The sequence below is a fragment of the Penaeus japonicus genome, unplaced genomic scaffold, assembly GCF_977035675.1.
Source record: "Penaeus japonicus unplaced genomic scaffold, GWHDUDI00000001_assembly GWHDUDI00000022, whole genome shotgun sequence".
NCBI classification, from domain to species: Eukaryota; Metazoa; Arthropoda; class Malacostraca; order Decapoda; family Penaeidae; genus Penaeus; species Penaeus japonicus.
This window is the reverse complement of record NW_028234424.1, coordinates 23927482-23948018: the sequence shown is the minus strand read 5'-3', so window position 1 is coordinate 23948018 and position 20537 is coordinate 23927482. Positions and strand designations below refer to the sequence as shown.

Sequence of the window (20537 nt, the reverse complement as noted above, 5' to 3'; positions counted from 1 at the left end):
TTCTCTCTCCTCTCTCTCTCCTCTCTCTCCCTTCCTCTCTCTCTCTCTCTCTCCCTCTCTCTCTCCCCTCCTTCTCCCTCTCCTCTCTCTCCCTCTCTTCTCCCTCTCCCTCTCCTCTCTCTCTCCCTCTCTCTCTCTCTCTCTCTCCCTCTCCTCTCTCTCTCTCTCTCTCTCTCTCTCCCTCTCCTGTCTCTCTCTCTCTCTCCCTCTCCTGTCTCTCTCTCTCTCTCCCTCTCCTGTCTCTCTCTCTCTCTCCCTCTCCTGTCTCTCTCTCTCTCTCTCTCCTTTCTCCTCTTTCTCTCTCTCTCTCTCTCCCTTTCTTCTCTCTCTCCCCTCTCTCCTTCTCCCTCTCTCCCTCTCTGCTCACTCTCCCCTCTCTCTCTCTCTCCCTCTCCCTCTCCTGTCTCTCTCTCCCTCTCCCTCTCCTGTCTCTCTCTCCCTCTCCCTCTCCTGTCTCTCTCTCCCTCTCCCTCTCCTGTCTCTCTCTCCCTCTCCCTCTCCTGTCTCTCTCTCCCTCTCCCTCTCTCCTTCCTCTCTCTCCCTCTCACTCCCCTCTCCCTCTCTCCCTCCTCCTGTCTCTCTCTCTCTCCCTCTCTCCCTCTCCTGTCTCTCTCTCTCTCTCCCTCTCTCCCTCTCCTGTCTCTCTCTCTCTCTCCCTCTCCTGTCTCTCTCTCTCCCTCTCCTGTCTCTCTCTCTCCCTCTCCTGTCTCTCTCTCTCCCTCTCCTGTCTCTCTCTCTCCTGTCTCTCTCTCTCTCTCTCCCTCTCCTGTCTCTCTCTCTCTCTCCCTCTCCTGTCTCTCTCTCTCTCTCCCTCTCTCCCTCTCCTGTCTCTCTCCCTCTCTCCCTCTCCTGTCTCTCTCCCTCTCTTGTCTCTCTCTCTCTCTCCCTCTCTCCCTCTCCTGTCTCTCTCTCTCTCTCCCTCTCTCCCTCTCCCTTCTCTCTCTCTCTCTCCCTCTCTCCCTCTCCTGTCTCTCTCTCGCTCGCATTTTTTTCCCATTCTCTTCTCTTGCTTGCTCTGTAACAGTAACACGGTCAGCGTTCATTTGTTGTGGTAAACTCCCTTCAGTCCCCTCGCCACCAGGACGAAGGCTAAATGCCGATTATAACTATTCAAACATAATTGTAAATGTATTTAAACATTATTCTATTTTGTCCATCACTGTTATTTGCTTAATTATTCAATAGTACTTGCATTTTCGATAATTCAACAATTTCTGTGAATTTTCTACTTCATTACGCCTCAGTGGTCATAGAAGTCGTAAAACTTACGACTGTGTCACTTAAGGAAAAACAACCAGCAGTGCCTGTAACCGTCACATGGTCAGAAAGGAATTCTTGACCTATTTGCCCACATCCCCATAGAGCTACGAAAGATACTTACTTCCAATTTCTGTAATACCACCATGTATTGATTGCATATTTACTGCATATCTAATTTAATGACTAACAGTTTTCTTTAATAAAATATGCTTGTCAAGTAGATATAACTAAATCATGGCAGTGCATGTTTTTTTTGTTTTTTTTTATACACGAGGTGCTTGATGAAAAGGTCGAATCTGGTCTTTGAGCACTATTTATTCCTTTGTTTATTCCTTTGTTAATTGTAGGTGAGAGAAGCGAGGCACTAATATCCCCTTGTTGGTGCATGGGAAGTATGGGTCTGGTGCATAAGACCTGTCTGGAGCGATGGCTCACGGTGTCCAACTGCGAGGAGTGTGAGCTATGTCACTATGCCTTCACAGTGGTGCGTAGACCCAGGCCCTTGTGGAAGGTAGGTTTCTCATGTACATTTTGTCTGTTTAAAAGAGTGCATACTGCATATACAATATTTTAATTAACTTAATTGCCGTAGTTGCATAAACCATTATGATATGCTGATCTATAAATGGAAGCAAGCTCCGTCTTATGAAAACGAAGCCTAAGAAGTTAACACATGCTACTTTGTGGTGACTGAACTGAACCATTAACCCACTGCGTACGGGTGTCATGACATACATGACGTAGGAGCTTTGGCCTGACGACGGGCGTCATGACGTACATGACGTTCGGGGATTTTGGAATACTATGCTATTTTATTGTGCTATGAAAAAGGAATGAGTGATGATGGCTACTGCAGTCATAATTACTATAATTACCGTAATACCGTGCTAGCTTAACGTCCAAAACCTAGATGGCACCACTTTTTCCTAGCACCAGCAGGAGAGAGCGCCTTGAATGTCACCCATCCACGGTCTCTAGCAAGTACTGTCTCTATAGAGCAATGGCACACACTAAGTTGATGAACCCTTGCTCAAAACTACCGCCGATGAAGGATGTGCAGGCAGAACGAGAAGAGGAAGGTGACTCAATCCATACCCAGTGTCTAAAATGTGCTCCTGTGCCAATATGTGGATGCCTTTCATTGTGGCACTCACAGTCACAAGCACAGGTTTCATTCCTCTTCTCTACCTCTTCTTGTTATCTTTATTGTAGGGGGATATATGTTTCGTATTCGTTCATGACAGCACAAAAATACGAAAAAATAAGTTGTCTTTTGTCCTCCCATAAAACAGCAATACTTCTATCACATTGAGTATAAAGGAAATAATGAGCTAATATGGATAATATACTACAATTTTAGTCAACTGCAGCACTGATAGAGCCTGTCATATGGCACATATAAGTCTCTAAACTCAATAAAACACACAAAAATAAAACACAAAAACCGCTCTAGTTTTACAACGAATGACTGAAAGAGAGTGGGATGATTCAAATTAAATTGCTTAAAGTGGTCTCTCTCTAAAATAAAACCTATCCTGGAGGTTGGGCAAGCAAATTTATCTCCGTCTGCAATGGGTTAAGATGGAGCAATGGTATACAAACCCACAACCTATAATCAAATTCATACAGTAAAATTATATAAACTTTAGTCTTCATAGTTACTCATGTGGAGTTAGATGAAAAAAAAAGGATGATTATCAATATTCTATTTTTATTTTACGTGGTATGAATAATGAAAAAGATGAACGACTGAGAATCCACTCTCCATCTTTTTGTCTATAACGTCTCAGTTTGTGGTACAGTGCGATAACCGCGACGTCTGGAGGGCTGTTTTGGTGGACGTGTTGTGCCTCTTCCTCCTCACGCCCCTCGCCGCCCTCAGCATCTACCTGTGTGTCTTTGGCGCTCTTCAGTACACCAGTGCTGAGGACGACGAATCTGCCCCTAAGAAGAAGAGACCCAAGATCGCTCACAAGACAAAAATTCAGTTCATCAAATTTCCAAAGCTGAGAGTGAGTCTTCGATTTTTAGGGATTTTCGATGTAGGATTCACAAGGAATTATTTGCTACTATCTGCAACATGTGTGCGTCTGAGTGTGTGTGTGTGCGTGCGTGTGCACGCGTGTATGCATCTGAGTGTTGTCATATATACAATATAGAAGCTAATATCACCAATTACAAAATTTTTCGTTCTCTCTAGGGCGGGAAGCATGAGGACGACGGCGGCCGAATTGCGTTCGCCCGAATACCGGAGGCGGAGGGCGAGGGGCAGAGCCTGGAGGAGAAGCTGGTCGAGTGGGAAGCGCTCGGCCTCATCGTCCTCGCCGTCCTTCTCCTGGGCATCTTCTCCGCCTGGGCGACCGCTGTCATAGGGTAGGCTTCTCTCGCCCTCCAACCTTTTCACGTTTTTGTCGTCACTCCAAACACTTCTTAGTTTTTCTTCTTCTCTTTATATCTTTAGTCTCCTTTTATATTATTTTGTTTTATTAATTTCTCCTTCCACTTTCCACCCTTCTCCCCTCCTCTTCTCCCCTCCTCTTCTCCCCTCCTCTTCTCCCCTCCTTCATCCTCCTTCCTCTTCTCCCCTCCTTCATCCTCCTTCATCCTCCTTCCTCTTCTCCCCTCCTTCATCCTCCTTCATCCTCCTTCCTCTTCTCCCCTCCTTCATCCTCCTTCCTCTTCTCCCCTCCTTCATCCTCCTTCCTCTTCTCCCCTCCTTCATCCTCCTTCCTCTTCTCCCCTCCTTCCTCTTCTCCCCTCCTTCCTCTTCTCCCCTCCTTCCTCTTCTCCTCCCTTCCTCTTCTCCTCCCTTCCTCTTCTCCTCCCTTCCTCTTCTCCTCCCTTCCTCTTCTCCTCCCTTCCTCTTCTCCTCCCTTCCTCTTCTCCTCCCTTCCTCTTCTCCTCCCTTCCTCTTCTCCTCCCTTCCTCTTCTCCCCTCCTTCCTCTTCTCCCCTCCTTCCTCTTCTCCCCTCCTTCATCCTCCTTCCTCTTCTCCCCTCCTTCATCCTCCTTCCTCTTCTCCCCTCCTTCATCCTCCTTCCTCTTCTCCCCTCCTTCATCCTCCTTCCTCTTCTCCCCTCCTTCATCCTCCTTCCTCTTCTCCCCTCCTTCCTCTTCTCCTTCCTCTTCTCCCTCCTTCATCCTCCTTCCTTTCCTCCCTCTCCTCTTTCTTCTTCTCCCTCCTTCCCTTCTCCTCTGTCTTCCTCTTCTCTCCCTCCTTCCTCTTCTCCCTCCCTTCCTCTTCTCCCCTCCTTCACTTCTCCTCTTCTCCCCTCCTTTACTTTTTCTCTTCTCCCCTCTTTCACTTCTCCTCTTCTCCCCTCCTTTCCTCCTTCCTCTTCTCCTGTTCCTCTTCTTCTCCTTCCTCTTCTCCTCCTTCCTCTTCTCCCCTCCTTCATCCTCCTTCCTCTTCTCCCCTCCTTCATCCTCCGTCCTCTTCCCTCTCCTCCGTCCTCCGTCCTCTTCCCTCTCCTCCGTCCTCCGTCCTCTTCCCTCTCCTCCGTCCTCCGTCCTCTTCCCTCTCCTCCGTCCTCCGTCCTCTTCCCTCTCCTCCGTCCTCCGCCCTCTCCCCTCTCCCCTCTCCTCTCCCCTCCCCTCTCCCCTCTCCTCTCCCCTCTCCTCTCCCCTCTCCTCTCCCCTCTCCCCTCCCCTCTCCCCTCTCCTCCTCCGTCCTTCGTCCTCTTTCTTTTCTCCTTGGCATTTTACTTCAGTGAATCAGCTCATCTGACTTAAAACTCCCTTATTTTTAATTGAATTGATTTCTTCTGCTCTGTCATTTCTATTTTTTTGCTTCCTTCGTCTTGCTTTTTATATAATTTTCCAGTCTGTTCTATCCCTTGTCATCCTCGTCCCCACGTCTCCTCGTCCCTCGTCTTTAATGTATCTTACGATGCCTTCCCTCTTCTATTTCTCAGGTATCATATACGCGCGTGGAGACGCTGGCGCATAACACACCAGGACTTGGTCTTGGTGGAGCTCTCCCGGCAAAGCTCCCGACAGATGTCCGTTTCAAGCCTTTGCCATTCTGTACAGGTCACACCCGTTAACCTTGTCAGTGTAGGCGTGTCCAGACCCCAGAGCAGCCATCGCACCAGCTCCATGGACTCCCTTCTCAGCGCGTCCGAAGACCCTGATCGTTTGTTGAACTACGGCGAAAGAGAAGTCGAGGACGGGTGCGAGATCAACGCATCGGAAACGGCAACATGCAACGGCGGGCTGCAGCAAGCTTCTGCTTTAAGTATTCTTAGGGATGGCTTCAGCACCAATAGGAGTTTGGAAGAGCTTAGTGCTTCCACACTTTGCAAGGTTTTAGCCTCGGGCGAACAAATGTCACCATATTGCAAGATCGTAGAGGAGCCTGAAGCTCAGGACAGCCCTGCCACTTCAACGAAATACTTTCCCGTAGAACACAAGTTTTAGGGGCGTCCTCTATTTCGCTATGCTCCGTGACTTTTGTGATTGTTTAATCCTGGTAGCTTTACCTAATGGTGTAATTTGGACAATAATTTAAAGGGGTAAATTATATTTAGGGAAGGATAATAATGTGGAATGAATCATTGTGATCACAGTTTGCACATTTTGTATATTGTATTACATATTTAACTATTGCAGTGATAATATGCAGCCTTTGCCTTAGGGATGAAGTATTGAGTGTAGTGTATCGCATGTAAGATGTATTACATGGATAATGATTTTTCGCTATTGAACATGAAATGTAGCACTTACGTTTATCATGGAGTTTGATATTGAAAGATATGCATTGTGTTATGCAGTCTGAACTGAGTCGGTATTATTAAATCTTGGATAAGTATTTCTTATAAAATTCTCATGCTACAGTCTGAATTAGATGTCAGTGCCAAAACGTACGGGCTGTGATTGCTGTGTGTAATTACCTAGATGTAATAACATTGATGATTTTTTTTAGATTGACATGTAATAATTTTTTAAATAATAAATGATTTTTAATCGTGTTTTCTATGACTACCAAAGCATTCCACCAATTCACGAGAGATCTAGAGATTTTATGTTTGCACTATAAGCATGTCCGTCCCTATAGTTGCGACTGATGCATCAGATAAAACTCGATAACAATTTTTATAATGAAATTAATTCCTTGGAATATCTGCTGGTGGGACAAAAAACAACAACCAATCAGCCGATTTGCGAAAACGTAGTCTCCTGTATGAACATTACTGCCTAGCGAGGGAGGAGGCAGCCGAGCAATGTTCAACCAAGTTGAGATGTGTGCACTTTGGATGCCCGTACTTCCACCATAACATTGCATAGAATATCCTCCGTCAACCATATATTTTTTTAAATGTCTAGACGGACGAACTTGTTCGATGTGACATCAGAAATAAAAACTCAGCAAAGTTTTGTTCCCGCTTTTAACATTGAAGGTTCTCTAACAGCCGTTTCCACAGCCTCAAAGATGTCTATGGACTGAAAAGGTGTCGTTGGTTCTCTGTTGCTACAATACCCTGGACAGTGTTGCCAAACGTGTGACTCTGTCCTATTCCCTTGAATCGGTGTATGTTCAGTTAATTAGGTGTTCTATACCATTGCGCGTTATTTTAGCAGTCGAACATAACAAAAAATAAAAAGATTAAATATAGAAGTTTCCAATGTTTCAAATGCTGGTGGAATAACTAGTATATGTGAAAGTAAGCACATGTTCAATTGCCCAGTAACTTGTTCGAATGATGGTAAAGCCACGTCCACACGGTCGAGCTGTGCCTGGCAGGGCAAAGTCTGCAGACTATGCCCGCTTAAGCCACGTCCACACGGTCGAGCAGTGCCCGTCGGGCACGAAGGCTTTGCCCTTGTACGAGCAGTTTCTGCGGGCAAACCATCAAACTGTCCGCTCCCGGCGCCAACGGAGGGCAGTGGATAGAGGTCTTCCGTCACTGCCAAACGCACGAGGTAAGGTGCAGGCAGATTCACTGACTACCACGTTATTAGTACACCATGTCCACACCGAGTACTAGTGCATATTGGTCACGACAAGAATAGTGCTATCTTCTTTCGAACTATGGCGTGAACCAAGGTGATCGTACCGCAATGAACCACTCGCTCAAAACAACTGCTGGCGTCCGACTGCCCTCCAACCACCACAGACAGCTGTGTGGACACCTACGCGGGCATAGTCTGCAGACTTTGCCCTGCCAGGCACAGCTCGACCGTGTGGACGTGGCATAAATCAAATGTGCCTCAATATATGTGTTGGCAATATAATTGCACAGTATGTTACCAATACTCTGAGTCTAGCTGACGTGGTGATCGCCGATCGGACGTGTTTTTACCTCCTCTCCGCCGCAGCCCCGCAACTCGGCAAATCATGCCTTCTCATGGTCCCGCAGTGTCAGAGGGTAATCTGAGCCCTCCCCCAGGGTTTGAGGGGGCTTCTCTGGTACTTCCTCGGGCAGCTAGCCCGAGCCCTCTTCCCCAGGGTGAAAGGGAACCCCTGGCCCAGGGTAATGTGCCCCCCTCCTAGGGTACCTGGACCTCAGCCCTAGGACATGGGCCCCCTGGCAGCATGGGTCAGAGCTGCCTTCCCGCCCACGAGAATGGGCACCCCCATGGCAGCCAGGGTCAATGTTGCCCCCAGGCCCAGGGTGAGGGGTATATTTTCAGCAGCATCACCAGAAGTAACAATAGTGCAAACAGCCATTCAGAAAACAGGAAAGCAATATCAGTTTGGCAGTGTTACAATAGTGATTAATACAATTCTGTGCTTCATTGCAACAAAAAGGCCTTGGCCAAGGACTGTACTCAGTGATCAAATTAGAAAATACTACAGACCGACTGAAATCGAAGAACCCCACGGCATTGTCATCAACCTATCAGACTCTAGAAAACCCAGAAATACGACACGGGACACTAAACGAATGACAAACATTACCGTGCACACTATGCTTGATCAGTGTATTGAAAATCCAAACATTGTGTTCGTAACAACAACAATGGACTAGACTAGTCGCCACCAAAGAAACCAGGTATTTCAACTTTTTTTTTTCCAAAAAAAGTGTACAGATCAGGGAACACAAACCTACAATTGACCCTCGTACACAGATCAAAATCTGATAGAAAACAAGATCGACCTGCTGATCGCAATGTTTTCCGAACAGCGGGCGGCTTTAAATAGAATCATAGGGCAAGGAGCGGTATGTCAAGACCCGATCCCCCCCAACCCCCCATTTCCCACCCATGAGCAGAATGCATACGAAACGTTTCCGTTTGCATCTCCTCCCTCTACCTCCACCCCGAGAACAGAAACAAACAACTGCTCCACACCCTTCAAGCCCGTACCCACGACCAGCAATCTTTCCCACCCAATACCCTCCTCTCTTTCCCTGCCCGAACCATTAACTAGCACCCCTCCTCTCCCGCTATCCTCCCTACGGTCAGCCAGCCGCCTCGTGCCCTTGCAGACTCGCCGGCCCCCAACTCTGCTGAGCCATCGACGCTCCCCACCATCGACGCTCCCCACCATCGACGCTCCCAGCCTGCAGATCCCCGTCCCCACCCCCACAAGAGACATACCCGCCTCCCCGGAGCATGATTGAGCCACGAACTCTCTCTCCGTCAGACCGAAAACAGTTATGCAAAAGAAGACCAGGAATATTAAATTTAAATTAATCAAATTTATCAAATTTATAAATTAATTGGGTTGTGCCAATTAATTATGCATGAAGCTTCTACACAGGTATCCCCTAAACGAAGCTCCAAAAAGAAACAAAAGAAGAACCAGCAAGAGCAACTCGATCCCAACCGCCACTGGGAGGAAACAGCTCAGCAGCAGGTGGAAGGAGCTTTCCCCCCCCCCTCCAGCAGGGGGGGGGGGATAAGAGTCAATCAAGAAACATCCAAACAAGTACAATCCATCCAAGACGACGATGACGATGAAGGTTATGTCAGAGTCATATCAAGGAACAATAAAAGGAAAGCAAGAGGACAACAAAATCCAAAGCCGCTAAAAGGAGCTGACCGACCTGACAGTGTAGCTCTATATCACCAGCTGTCATCCAGACACAAATGAAGAGGACATTGAAAATCACCTCTGTGAGCAATTCGAAAACATCACAAGTGTAAAAGCACACTGGACCAAGATGATCCATGATGACTACACCAGTTTTACAGTGTCAGTACGGGGAAAGGACATAAAGCCCGATAATTTGCGCTTTCCCCGCAAATGTGAAAGTACTCTTAAACAAAAACAAGTACAAGAGCGATCATAACGTTTGACCAGGCATCGCCGTCAGCAGTGCCTGTGACTAGATCGCACGATGTCATAAAAATAGAACACATAAACGCACAATCTCTCCTCGGGCACTTTGACGAAATCAAAATGCTAATTGAGAAGAGAAACATTGACATTCTGTGCATCAGTGAAATATGGCTCCACCAGGAAATGGTTAGTAATTTCATAACCGTTCCAAATTTCAATATCTATAGATGCGATGCAGGGCGTGGAGGAGGAGTATGTATGTATGTACGGGATAACCTGAAATCAATGATGTCTCCTACAGCAGTTGATAATACTGCCGTAGAAGATGTCTGGGTTACCGTACAGAGTAACATGTTTCCTTCCATTATCATTGGCATTGTCTATAGGCATCCCCGTGTAATTTCAGAATCTTTTGAATACATAGAACAAGTATCTAGAGAAATGTCACTGAAAAATAAACCACTCTTTATATTAGGTGATTTAAATGATGAGTTGACTAAATCTAATGCTAAATTAGCTAAGATAATAAAGAAAAATAAATTACAACAAATTATAGATAAACCTACACGTATTACAGAAAACACCTCATCCTTATTAGATGTAATAATAACTAACAGGTCAGACATTATCCATCATACGGATGTCATCCCGTGTCATATTGCTGACCATGAACTTCTCACACTCGCATTAAATATAAAGAAGCCAAAGCGACCACCGATAACAAAAACATTTCGTGACTTTAAGCATTATAAGTTCTAGGGTTGTGACATTAGCTTATAAGCTTAGAATTAAAATATTTAAGCTTTTTTAACATAAAAGCTTAGAAAAATAAGCTTTTTATTAAAAACTTAATCCAAGAATATTCTTTTTAAATAATGTTCAGTCAGTGCATCTTTAATGTTCTAATTTTGTTTACAGAGTTAAACTTTATTCATATCAAAGATTTCCAATATTATAGACAAAAAGGTAATTGTTTGAATGGAATTTATAATTGTTAAAGCACAAACAATTAATAAAGAATTATTTTCCAATATGAGAGAGAGAGAAAAAAAACTACGTTGACCAGAGAAGAATAAAAAATAAAAACATTTTGAGACGAGAAAATGAGGTGATATGTTGACCCTGCAGCCCTGTAAGTGAACAGTATTCACGACAGAACTGCAAGATCAACAGGTAAGACTGTTAAGTTTGGGTTTCATTTTATGGATAAAAATGGATTCTAATGTTCTAATGTCCTGTTTATTTGACTTCGCTATTATGTTAAAATTTATTTATTGGAAAAAATATGTTTATTGATTGTTTGTGCTTTAACAATTATAAATTTCATTCAAACAATTACCTTTTTGTCTATAATATTTTAAATCTTTTATTTGTCTGTAATGTATAGGGCTGTGACATTATGCTTTTGGCATAAAGCATATTCTTTTAGCATATTTCATTTTAAAGAATATGCTTTTCATAGGCCATTTTAAAAGAATATGCTTTTTATAAAAAAAATATGTTTTTTATGTAAACTCTATTCTTTTTACTAAAAATCTATGCTTTTATACGCCAGATGAGTAAATTCAGTGTGTTTTGTTCACAAAATCATTCAAAGATGCGGCTATAATAGAAATATAGAATACCACTACTACACTATTTTATTTACGCCTTAAAACTGCATGATAAAACGAGGGAAGAGGGAAGATAAACGAGGAGGGGGAGGAAGGGAGGGAAATATGGAGAGGGGGTAGGAAGAGGAGGAGGGTACGAACAAGGGGATGAACTATGTGGTTGGAGCTTGATTACGTCACAGGTATTATGTCACCAATTTATGTTCGTTTCTTTGGGAGAGACGTTTAACTTTCTCCTTTTTATAGGGAGAAGTGGCATTATTATGTACTGTTGATGATTCACAACACATTGGGATATTACGGGAGGGTGTGAAATACCCTGTGGCAAAGTTTCATAATGATATGAGAGTTTGTTGCAGTTATTTCAGAAAAAGCATATTTTAAAGCATAAAAAGCATATTTTAAAGCATAAAAAGCATTTTTTAAAAAGCATAAAAAGCATTTCTGTAAAAGCATAATGTCACAGCCCTAGTAATGTATTATTATTATTGTAATTTCATTCATATATCATTCTGTATATACGTGTAGTGAACTAAAGTGATTGAAACCACAACTACTTTCTTCCATCAACACATCGCTCTTTCAGCTCTACAATTCCTTGCAAACGATAGAATTGGCATATCAGTTACTAGATAGTAGATTCTTAAGTATTTCCGTCGGTTACTTAAAGGTAAGTTAGTAGCATTTTCATAGTTCCATAGATGTAATATTTACTTCTAAATTATAAACTTTACTACTTTCTCAACATTTCAGCTTGCAAAGATGCCAAAAATTCAGGCACACAAGCTCAAAAGAAAATTACTCGATGAGTTCAAAGACTTTGAGGATGTTGATGGAGTGATAGAGTGCAAGTTTTGTCATGTGAAGGTGAGAAAATGGTATATACGTCAAGTATTTTCTTAATCTAGTTTTCAGAGGCAAGACAGAATCGGACACTCAATGACGGTATAACACTCACTGAATGCGACGTTATTAGTTTGTTATATTAGAATGAACTGCTATTCATCTGAATATATTAATATTAGAAAATGTTGAAATATTCGTTAGCCACTTAAAATTGAGTCTTATCATTATCAAGTAATGAAACCGTTGTTGGAAAATATTTTTTCGTCGGTAGTCATTGTTGCAATTTGTACTAGAGTCTGAATTATGTGAGCTACATCGTGAAATTCCTTTTTTTCAGATGGAAAGGTTGAAAAAGTCTGATTTCGTGCAACATTCCAAAACCAAGAAACACCGGAACAACATGCGAAATATGAATGAGGAAATACCCAACATGAATGATGGTGATAGAGAGGATATTGGAATTGAACGGGAGATGGGAACTTCACCACAAAAACAATTCAATGAGAAACTTTGTCGTGCACTGTTGTCTGCTGACATCCCTCTAAATAAACTCAGCTCAGTTGAATTTCGGAATTTTTTGGAGGAAATTTCTGGAAAAGATATGCCTGATCAAAGTACTCTTAGAAAATACCATGTACAAAATGTGTACAAGAGTAAGATAAGTCAACTTAGGAAAAAAGTCGCTGGCAAGAAATTATGGGTGTCGATAGATGAGACTACTGATGTGGAGCAGCGATTTGTCGCTTGTTTTGTGTTTGGAATTCTCGGAGAAGAGGATGAACGAGATAAATGCTATCTCGGAAATATGGCTTTGCTGGACTCTGTGAATCATTCAACTATAGCAGCGTTCTTCAATGAATCTCTCCTACAACTTTGGCCTGACCAAATTTTGTACCATAATATTCTAGTTGTGACGACTGACGCTGCTCCGTATATGTTGAAAGCAATGCGAGGATTAAATGTATTATACCCCAAGATGATGCACATTACATGCATAGCTCATGGATTACACAGGGTTGCTGAATTGATTCGGCACAATTACTCAGAGGTCAATCGGCACATTAGTGCAGCTAAAACTGTGTTTGTTAAAGCACCCCTAAGAGTTCAGAAATTTAGAGATTCATACCCTGGAGTTCCTTTACCTCCCTTACCTGTAATAACAAGGTGGGGGACATGGCTACAAGCGGCTGTGTATCATTCAACTCATTTAGAAAAGGTTAGCGAGGTTGTGCTTTCATTTAATGCGAATGATGCTCACTGCATTGCCGAGTCTCAGGAGCTGGTAAACAATGTTGAATTGAAGTATAGCCTATCTTTCATATCATCCAACTTTTCTATTATTCCATCGACGATTGAGAAGCTTGAGACTCGTGGTTTAGATCTTAAAACCGCTATCAATCTTATTGAACAAGTTGAAATAAAGCTTAAGAAAATGTACGACCAACAGTACTATCAAAAGTTGCAGGCGGTCATGAAAAAGAATAAGGGTTTCTTAGTCATGAAGGAAATAAATTCTCTTCTATCTGGAAAATTGAAAGAAGTTGAAAGCGAATACGTGAAGCAGTTATCTAGTTCAGATATATCTGCATTCCGTTACGCACCACTCGTGTCATGTGATGCCGAACGAGTATTTTCAGCGTATAAAACTGTGCTAGCAGACAATAGGCGCAGATTCTCTTTGACAATCTGAAACAGACAATGATAATCAAATGCAATAATTTTTAATTCTGAATTGTGTTCTGTTAATAGTATTTAAATATAAATATTAAATAGATAGAAATATATCACTCGGTACTATCAATTTGTTGTTATTTTGTTTATTTGATTTTGTTTTATGTAATAAAGGATTTTGTTAAGGAAAAATATTTTTAGATTTATTGGAATATAATTTGTTGTTGTAATACAATTTGTTTGTTTGTTTGTTAGAATACAATTTTCAAGTTTCAAATAGTATTTCTTATCCTCATTTTAATATTGATCCGAAATATCCATTAATTATTGTTTATAACATGAAAATCTTCACGCATTTCACTAAAATAAATTAAGCTTAAAAAGAATATTTTGTGAGAAAAATATTTTTTATACGCTTAAAAAGATTATTTTATGAGCTTAAAGCTTAAGCTTATAAAATTATTTCAAATAATTTTTTGTCACAACCCTAATTATAACCTTCAATCATTCATCGAGCTCATCAGATCTAAAGAGACGACGCTCTTAAATATCTTATTAACAGATGATGTAGACAAGCAGGTAACTATCCTTACGGAAGTGATTAAAAGCAGTATTGACGCGTTGGCACCTCATGTAACGCGAACCGTTCGACGTCCCCCTGCTCCATGGATAGATGACAACATCGAGAGGGCTATTAAAGACAGAAATAATGCCCACCATAGTCTCAAAAATATAATCTGCCCTTAAGGCAGATTATAAAGTAAAAAAGAAAAATGTTAAACAGTTAATACAAAGTGCAAAAACAAATTATTTCAGAAATAGATTTATAGAATATAAAAACAATTCGGATAAAACATGGAAAATAATTAAATCAATAGTAACTAACAACAAACACCACACTGAAAATCATACAATTTCTACACAAATCACAGAGCATTTTAACGACTTTTTTCAAAAATAGGAAAAATAACTTATGAACAAACAAATGCGTCAACAATACAACAAAATATAGGTCAGGCTATGCCTACATTTAATATTTTCAGAGCACAACCAGTTGATGTGGAGACTATTATCCTAGTAATAAATAGGCTTGTGACACGGCATGAAATGCATGAAGCACGTATGCTGCATGCATTTATTTTTAAATGCATATTGCATATATGCAACATGCTTTTATTTTAAGGAGAATATGCCCTGTTGATAGGGCATATGTCCGGTTGATTGGGCATATGCTTTATTCGTATGACATATCACTGTGAATGGTGAAGGGTTTATTTTAGTTGGCACGGATTTGAGTTCCTCTACTTCGAAGGGTTTGGTTCGGAGACTCACTGGTTCGTGCGTATGTTGCTGACAACTGTTGTGTACCTGAACTGTCAGTTGACTTACGGCCGATCCAGTGGGAAGTTTACGCTTGTTTGTTTGTTTCGTATTTATTTTTCTTTGTGGTTATTTTTGTTATTCTGAATGGTTATATATCATCTTTAATTATTAAAGTGATAAGTTGTTTTAACCATTTCCCTAGTGCTTATTTACACCTAAATGCCTAAGATTAGAGTTACTCCCCTTCAACGCTCTAAACGGATCGCTGACGATTTTGCTGATTTGGAACTTAATGGAGAAGATGTGAAATGCAAATACTGCAATGTTAAGGTAATTTTAATGCAAATGTTCATCTCATTCATATATCTATATTAATTATTAATTTGATGGATTATTTTACGTAACATATGTACCTACATATTGAACTGTTTTTAATATTTCTCGAATGTATTTTTTCCAGATATCCTCTAAGAAGTTATTTTCTGTCAAGCAACACATTGAAACCAAGAACCATAAAAAGAACAAGGGGGAGGCTCAAGGAGGTATAATTGATGGAATTGAAGGTACTTCGCAGAACTCTCAGCAAAATTATTTGACTCCTGAAATTCCTGATAACGATAAGTTAACCTCAAGTGCCAAGAAATTTCACGAAGATCTGTGTCACGCGATGAATGCTGCTGACATACCGCTAAACAAATTATCCAATGACACCTATAAAAGCTTCTTGAAGAAAAATACTGGTTTTGAAGTTCCCAACCAAACAACGCTCAGGAAATATTATGGTGAGAAACTCTATTGGTCAAAGATGAAAATGTTACAGGAAAAGGCTGCAGGTCAGAAAATCTGGGTATCTATTGATGAAACAACAGATGTTGAGCAAAGATTTGTAGCATGTTTCGTTTTTGGTATAATGGGAGTTAAGGAGGAGCGTGAGAAAACTTATCTGGTAAATGTGGCCAAATTGGATAAGGTGAATCATTCAACTATTGCAGCATTTTTCACTGACTCTCTAAAGTTACTATGGCCTCAGAATACACTTTATGAAAACATCCTTTTAGTTACTACAGATGCCGCTTCCTACATGTGTAAGTCCATGTCTGGTCTCCAAATTCTTTTCCCGAATATGTTACATGTTACATGCTTGGCACATGGGTCGCATAGAGTGGCTGAAACCGTTCGTAGTAAGTACCCAATGGTTGACCGCCTTGTTTCAACAGGGAAAAACATCTTTCTAAAGGCTCCTAAAAGAATACAGACTTTCAAGGAAATAACTGGTGATTTGGCCCTTCCTCCGTCTCCTGTTGTCACTCGTTGGGGAACCTGGTTGGATGCTGTAAAGTTCTATGCTACTAATTTAGAGATATTCAGTAAAGCTGTGTCTGAATTAGATGAATCAGAATCGAAGGCAATATCTGAATGCCAAGGGCTCTTAAATGACTTTCAATTGTCTGTAGATGTTCACTTTGTATCGAACAACTTTACCATAATATCAACTGCAATTGGAAAACTAGAGAAGAGAGGATTAGCACTTTCTAATGCACTGCAAATAGTTGAAGATGTCAAGGTAAACTTAAATGCATTATATGAGAAAACATATGCGGATAAATTTAACAGTGTATTAACTAAGAACAAAGGATACTCTAGTCTGAAAATCATAATTCAATTATTGTCTGATAAAGGGAATAACGTTGAGAAAGACGAATACGTGAAGCAACTGTCTCCTCCTAATTTGACAGCATTCTTGTATGCACCAGTCGTGTCGTGCGATGTTGAGAGAGTGTTCTCGGTGTATACAACTGTTAGCTGCAAACAGGAGATGTTTCAACTTTGAAAACTTAAAGTATAATGTAGTCATCAAATGCAATCCTGATGTACTAGAAATTTAGTTATTTGTTTTTTGTTAGTTGTTAATTGTTAATTGTTATATAATTGTTAATTGTTATATTCCCAATGCCATATTCAATTCTTACTAAGTGTTAAAAATGAAAATTTATTTATGTTAAACAGATTATATTTTGAAAAGGGTAACATAAAATTAAAACTATACTCAATATTTATTTTAATTAAATAAAACCTTGCCAAAACATATATGCATAAGTGGCATAATCGTTAGAGCATATTGTCACAAGCCTAGTAATAAAACATCGCGAAACAAATGCTGTAGGAGCAGACGGCATTGCTTTACGCTTTATTAAGGATAGTCTACCAGCAACCGCACATTATCTGGCGGTCATAATTAACACTTCCCTGGTCACTGGTATTTTCCATCGCTTTGGAAACATGGATTAGTAACACCAATTTTCAAATCGGGAGATATAGACGACGTGAATAATTACCGCCCTATCACAATACTCCCTGTACTATCTAAAGTTCTTGAGAAAATTGTAGCAAATCAAATAACGAGTTTCCTGGAGGCCAATAACCTATTATCTAAAACACAACATGGCTTTAGAAATAGGTTATCCACTGAAACAGCGTTATTACAGATAACTGATAAAATTTATAATAACATAGACAAAAATCAGGTAAATTTACTCACATTATGTGATCTTTCCAAAGCTTTTGACAGTGTAAATCACAGAATTTTTCTTAACAAACTAAGATCTCATAGAATTGATTCTTTTTGGTTTAGCAGCTATTTAGATACTAGAACTCAATCTGTAAAAATTAATGAAAGCATATCATCGAGACGTTTGGTGTTCCACAAGGATCTATTTTAGGCCCAATCCTATTTACAATTTTCTTAAATGACTTATCAACCATTGCTCATAACTGCCTGCTGGTGCAGTACGCCGATGATTCACAGTTTCTTCATAGTGACTCGGTAAATAATTTAAAAACATTAATAAGAAATACTCAAAACACTCTTACACAAGCTAAAGTATATTTTGAAAGTAATGGTCTAAAATTAAATCCACTTAAACTCAATGCATATTCATAGGTAGTTGACAGAACATTCCCAAAATCCCCATCGACACAACTATAGAATTTGAAGGCCACCCAATCAAACCAAATATTTCAGTGAAAAATTTAGGAGTACACTTGGACAGATACATGACATTTGAAACACACGTTGACAACATATACAGGAAAGTAATGGGCACATTAATATTTCTAAATCACATAAAAAATCAAATCACTACGGATACTAGAATCATGGTCGTGCCAACACTAGCTTTTAGCATAATAAATTACTGTTCAAATGTTTGGGGTTCAACCCAATGCAAAAAGTACAAATATTACAAAACTTTGCTGCAAGAGTTGCGCTGGGGAATGTTAGTAAATTCGATCACATTACCCCACATATACAAAAATTAAAATGGTTAAAAGTTCATCCTAAAGCCGTGTCCACACGAGCGGGCCTGATCGGCGGGAGCGCGGTTGGCGGGCAAATTCTGCCGGGCCTGCCCGTGAATGTTGTCCACACGTTCAGTTGTTCAGAGAGATTTGCGAAGACGTCCCTTCGCCCGGGCTATATGCACGAGGCGGCCCGGCCTCTGCCAGCTATAGGTGCTGACTCATCTGATCATCATCACTGAATGCTTATTGTGGCGGTTGGATTGCCTGAAGGCACTCTAGCTGCCAGGGGGTAAGCAATAGGTATAGCCGCCTTACCAGCCCGGCGGCTTTCGTCTCTGGGCCCTGCCTGAGGAAGTGAGTGTGCTCGCATTCCATCAGATAGTGCTCTATCTTGGCGTCCGGCGCGCCACAATGTCTGCAGCGTCGATCATCATGCTTCTAAGTGACCAGGACTTGCCTGGTTGGGAGCTTCCCTTTGGAAAGTCAGGAAGCTCCCGCCACCTTGGGATGGGCGTTGATGACCTCAAGGTCATACATCAGAGGGAAGCCAAGAAGCACCATCTTGGACTTCCTCTCTTCGGAAGTCAGGGCCGCCAGGCTCACCTTCCGCCCGTCCAGGAGCTTGTCAGTCTCCTGGAGGAAGGTGAGGGTGGGCTGGTCCTTCGGGATGATTATCATGCCTTTATCTCTGGCAATTCTAATCGTCAGACGACACTGTCTCTGGGTTTCCAGAGTCCGTACCATCTGATAAGCGGTGTCGAATCCCTCAGGCTTAGGGGGAACCCTAAATTGGGGGAAACGACTCGGGGCTACAGACTCGCCCTGCGAGTCCGTAGCCAGCCGAGGACGCTTATTGCCTGTCCTCCGAACCGACGCCGGAGTTTTGGCAGTGGGGCCAGCAGGGTTGGAGGGTTCTGTCTGGCTTCCATTCTTATTATGACTCGTCTTCTGAACCAACGCCAGAGACTTGTCCGAGCCAAGGGTTGGTTTGGTGGGTCCAGCCCGAGGCTCTTGGGTAGGCTTTCTCTGAACCGATGACAGAGCCTTACCCAATTTTCTGCTTTTGTCACCAAGGACCTTGAAAGGCTCCAAGGTGACAGCCTTAGTCATCTTTGTTCCAGGTTCGTCAACGTGGGGGTCAGTCAGGGTTTTTTTTTTTTAAAGATGCCATAGGAAAAGCGTTTCAATTCATCCTCCCACGCCCCCACCCACCACGGAGTCCAACAAGGGGAAGCTGTGCACTGAGACCATGCTCAGAAGCCACAGGGGTGGTGGGAGGATATACGCAACCCCCGCCTCGCATTGATGGCATTCGCAAATACATGCGATTGCCTGCAAGAGAGGGGCTGCTTGACCCTAGCCTAGCTCAAAAAGAGAGACCAGCTGATTGACCTAATCGAGCCAAGATCAGGCCACCCGTCTTGCTGGAACAGAGGACCAAAGAGGTGTTGCTAGCCGCAGGGCGTACTCATACACGGCATCGCTCAACCTCCAGAACTCCCGTCTCCCAGCGCACAGGGGCGCCACGCACGGCAAACACGTGGGCAGGTGTGTGCCCCCCTGGGGGGAGGACCGGGGGGGGCACCTAGGAACGCTTAGTTGTCCTTCCTCGGAGAATCAACCGCTAGAAGGCCACCTCAATGGGAGGGAGTTCAAGCCCCCGCGCCACGACAAGGCAGTTCCTTTTTGTGGGGGGTTGTCCACACGACCGAGTTTCGAGTGCCCGTCGAGCGAAATCACTAAAGCCACGTCCACACGGTCGAGCAGTGCCCGTTGGGCACGAAGGCTTTGCCCTTGTACGAGCAGTTTCAGCGGGCAAACCATCAAACTGTCCGCTCCTGACGCCAATAGAGGGCAGTGGATCGAGGTCTTCCATCACTGCCAAATGCACGAGGTAAGGTGCAGGCAGATCCACTGACTAACACGTTATTCGTACACCATGTCCACACCGAGTACTAGTGCATATTGGTCACGACAAGACACTATAACTTTGATTGATATATATAAATCACATGAATGTCTGTGGAATGTAAGGTGTTTTGATTACAAAAATCCCTGCAGCAATAAGGGATATAGCACAGACAATAAGCAGGAGTGTTAATGATGTAAAAAAGAAATTGGATTCCTTCAGAAACCAACATGGGCGAGAATTGAGGCTAATGTGCAGATCAAAGAAATCAGGAGCTGGGTCAGATGACATTTATACACCCAAGTAGTGGTGCTTTGACATATTGTCATTCCTGAACGATGGTGATTCTGTGCGGCCAGCTGTGTCAAATATGCCAAGCACCGCGAGC

The 20537-nt window shown here is 42.2% G+C and overlaps 2 protein-coding genes and 1 pseudogene across 4 annotated transcripts in view; all 3 read left to right on the top strand.

Moving 5' to 3' along the window:
- The window catches only part of LOC122263495 (uncharacterized), an 18030-nt gene extending 11802 nt beyond the window's left edge, over positions 1 to 6228 (top strand). Inside the window, exons 3-6 of one of the 2 annotated variants that reach the window (XM_043031933.2) lie at positions 1608 to 1771; positions 3063 to 3272; positions 3461 to 3633; positions 5175 to 6228. In XM_043031933.2, coding sequence (XP_042887867.1) covers positions 1608 to 1771; positions 3063 to 3272; positions 3461 to 3633; positions 5175 to 5679 — 1052 coding nt within the window. In that variant the 3' untranslated portion in view covers positions 5680 to 6228. Of the gene's footprint in view, positions 1 to 1607; positions 1772 to 3050; positions 3273 to 3460; positions 3634 to 5174 lie in introns of both variants that reach the window. The other variant, XM_043031931.2, reaches the window with a different exon arrangement.
- A 4642-nt stretch (positions 6229 to 10870) lies between these two features.
- Positions 10871 to 13671, top strand: LOC147469355 (uncharacterized; annotated as a pseudogene). The gene is made up of 2 exons (XR_015192081.1): positions 10871 to 11967; positions 12284 to 13671. The product of XR_015192081.1 is annotated as an uncharacterized LOC147469355 (transcript).
- A 1231-nt stretch (positions 13672 to 14902) lies between these two features.
- LOC147469354 (uncharacterized) lies at positions 14903 to 16991 on the top strand. The gene is made up of 2 exons (XM_086549598.1): positions 14903 to 15270; positions 15401 to 16991. The coding sequence occupies exons 1-2, from the start codon at positions 15160 to 15162 to the stop codon at positions 16769 to 16771; spliced, it is 1482 nt and encodes a 493-aa protein (XP_086405724.1). The 5' UTR covers positions 14903 to 15159; the 3' UTR covers positions 16772 to 16991.
- The last annotated feature ends 3546 nt before the right edge of the window (positions 16992 to 20537 follow it).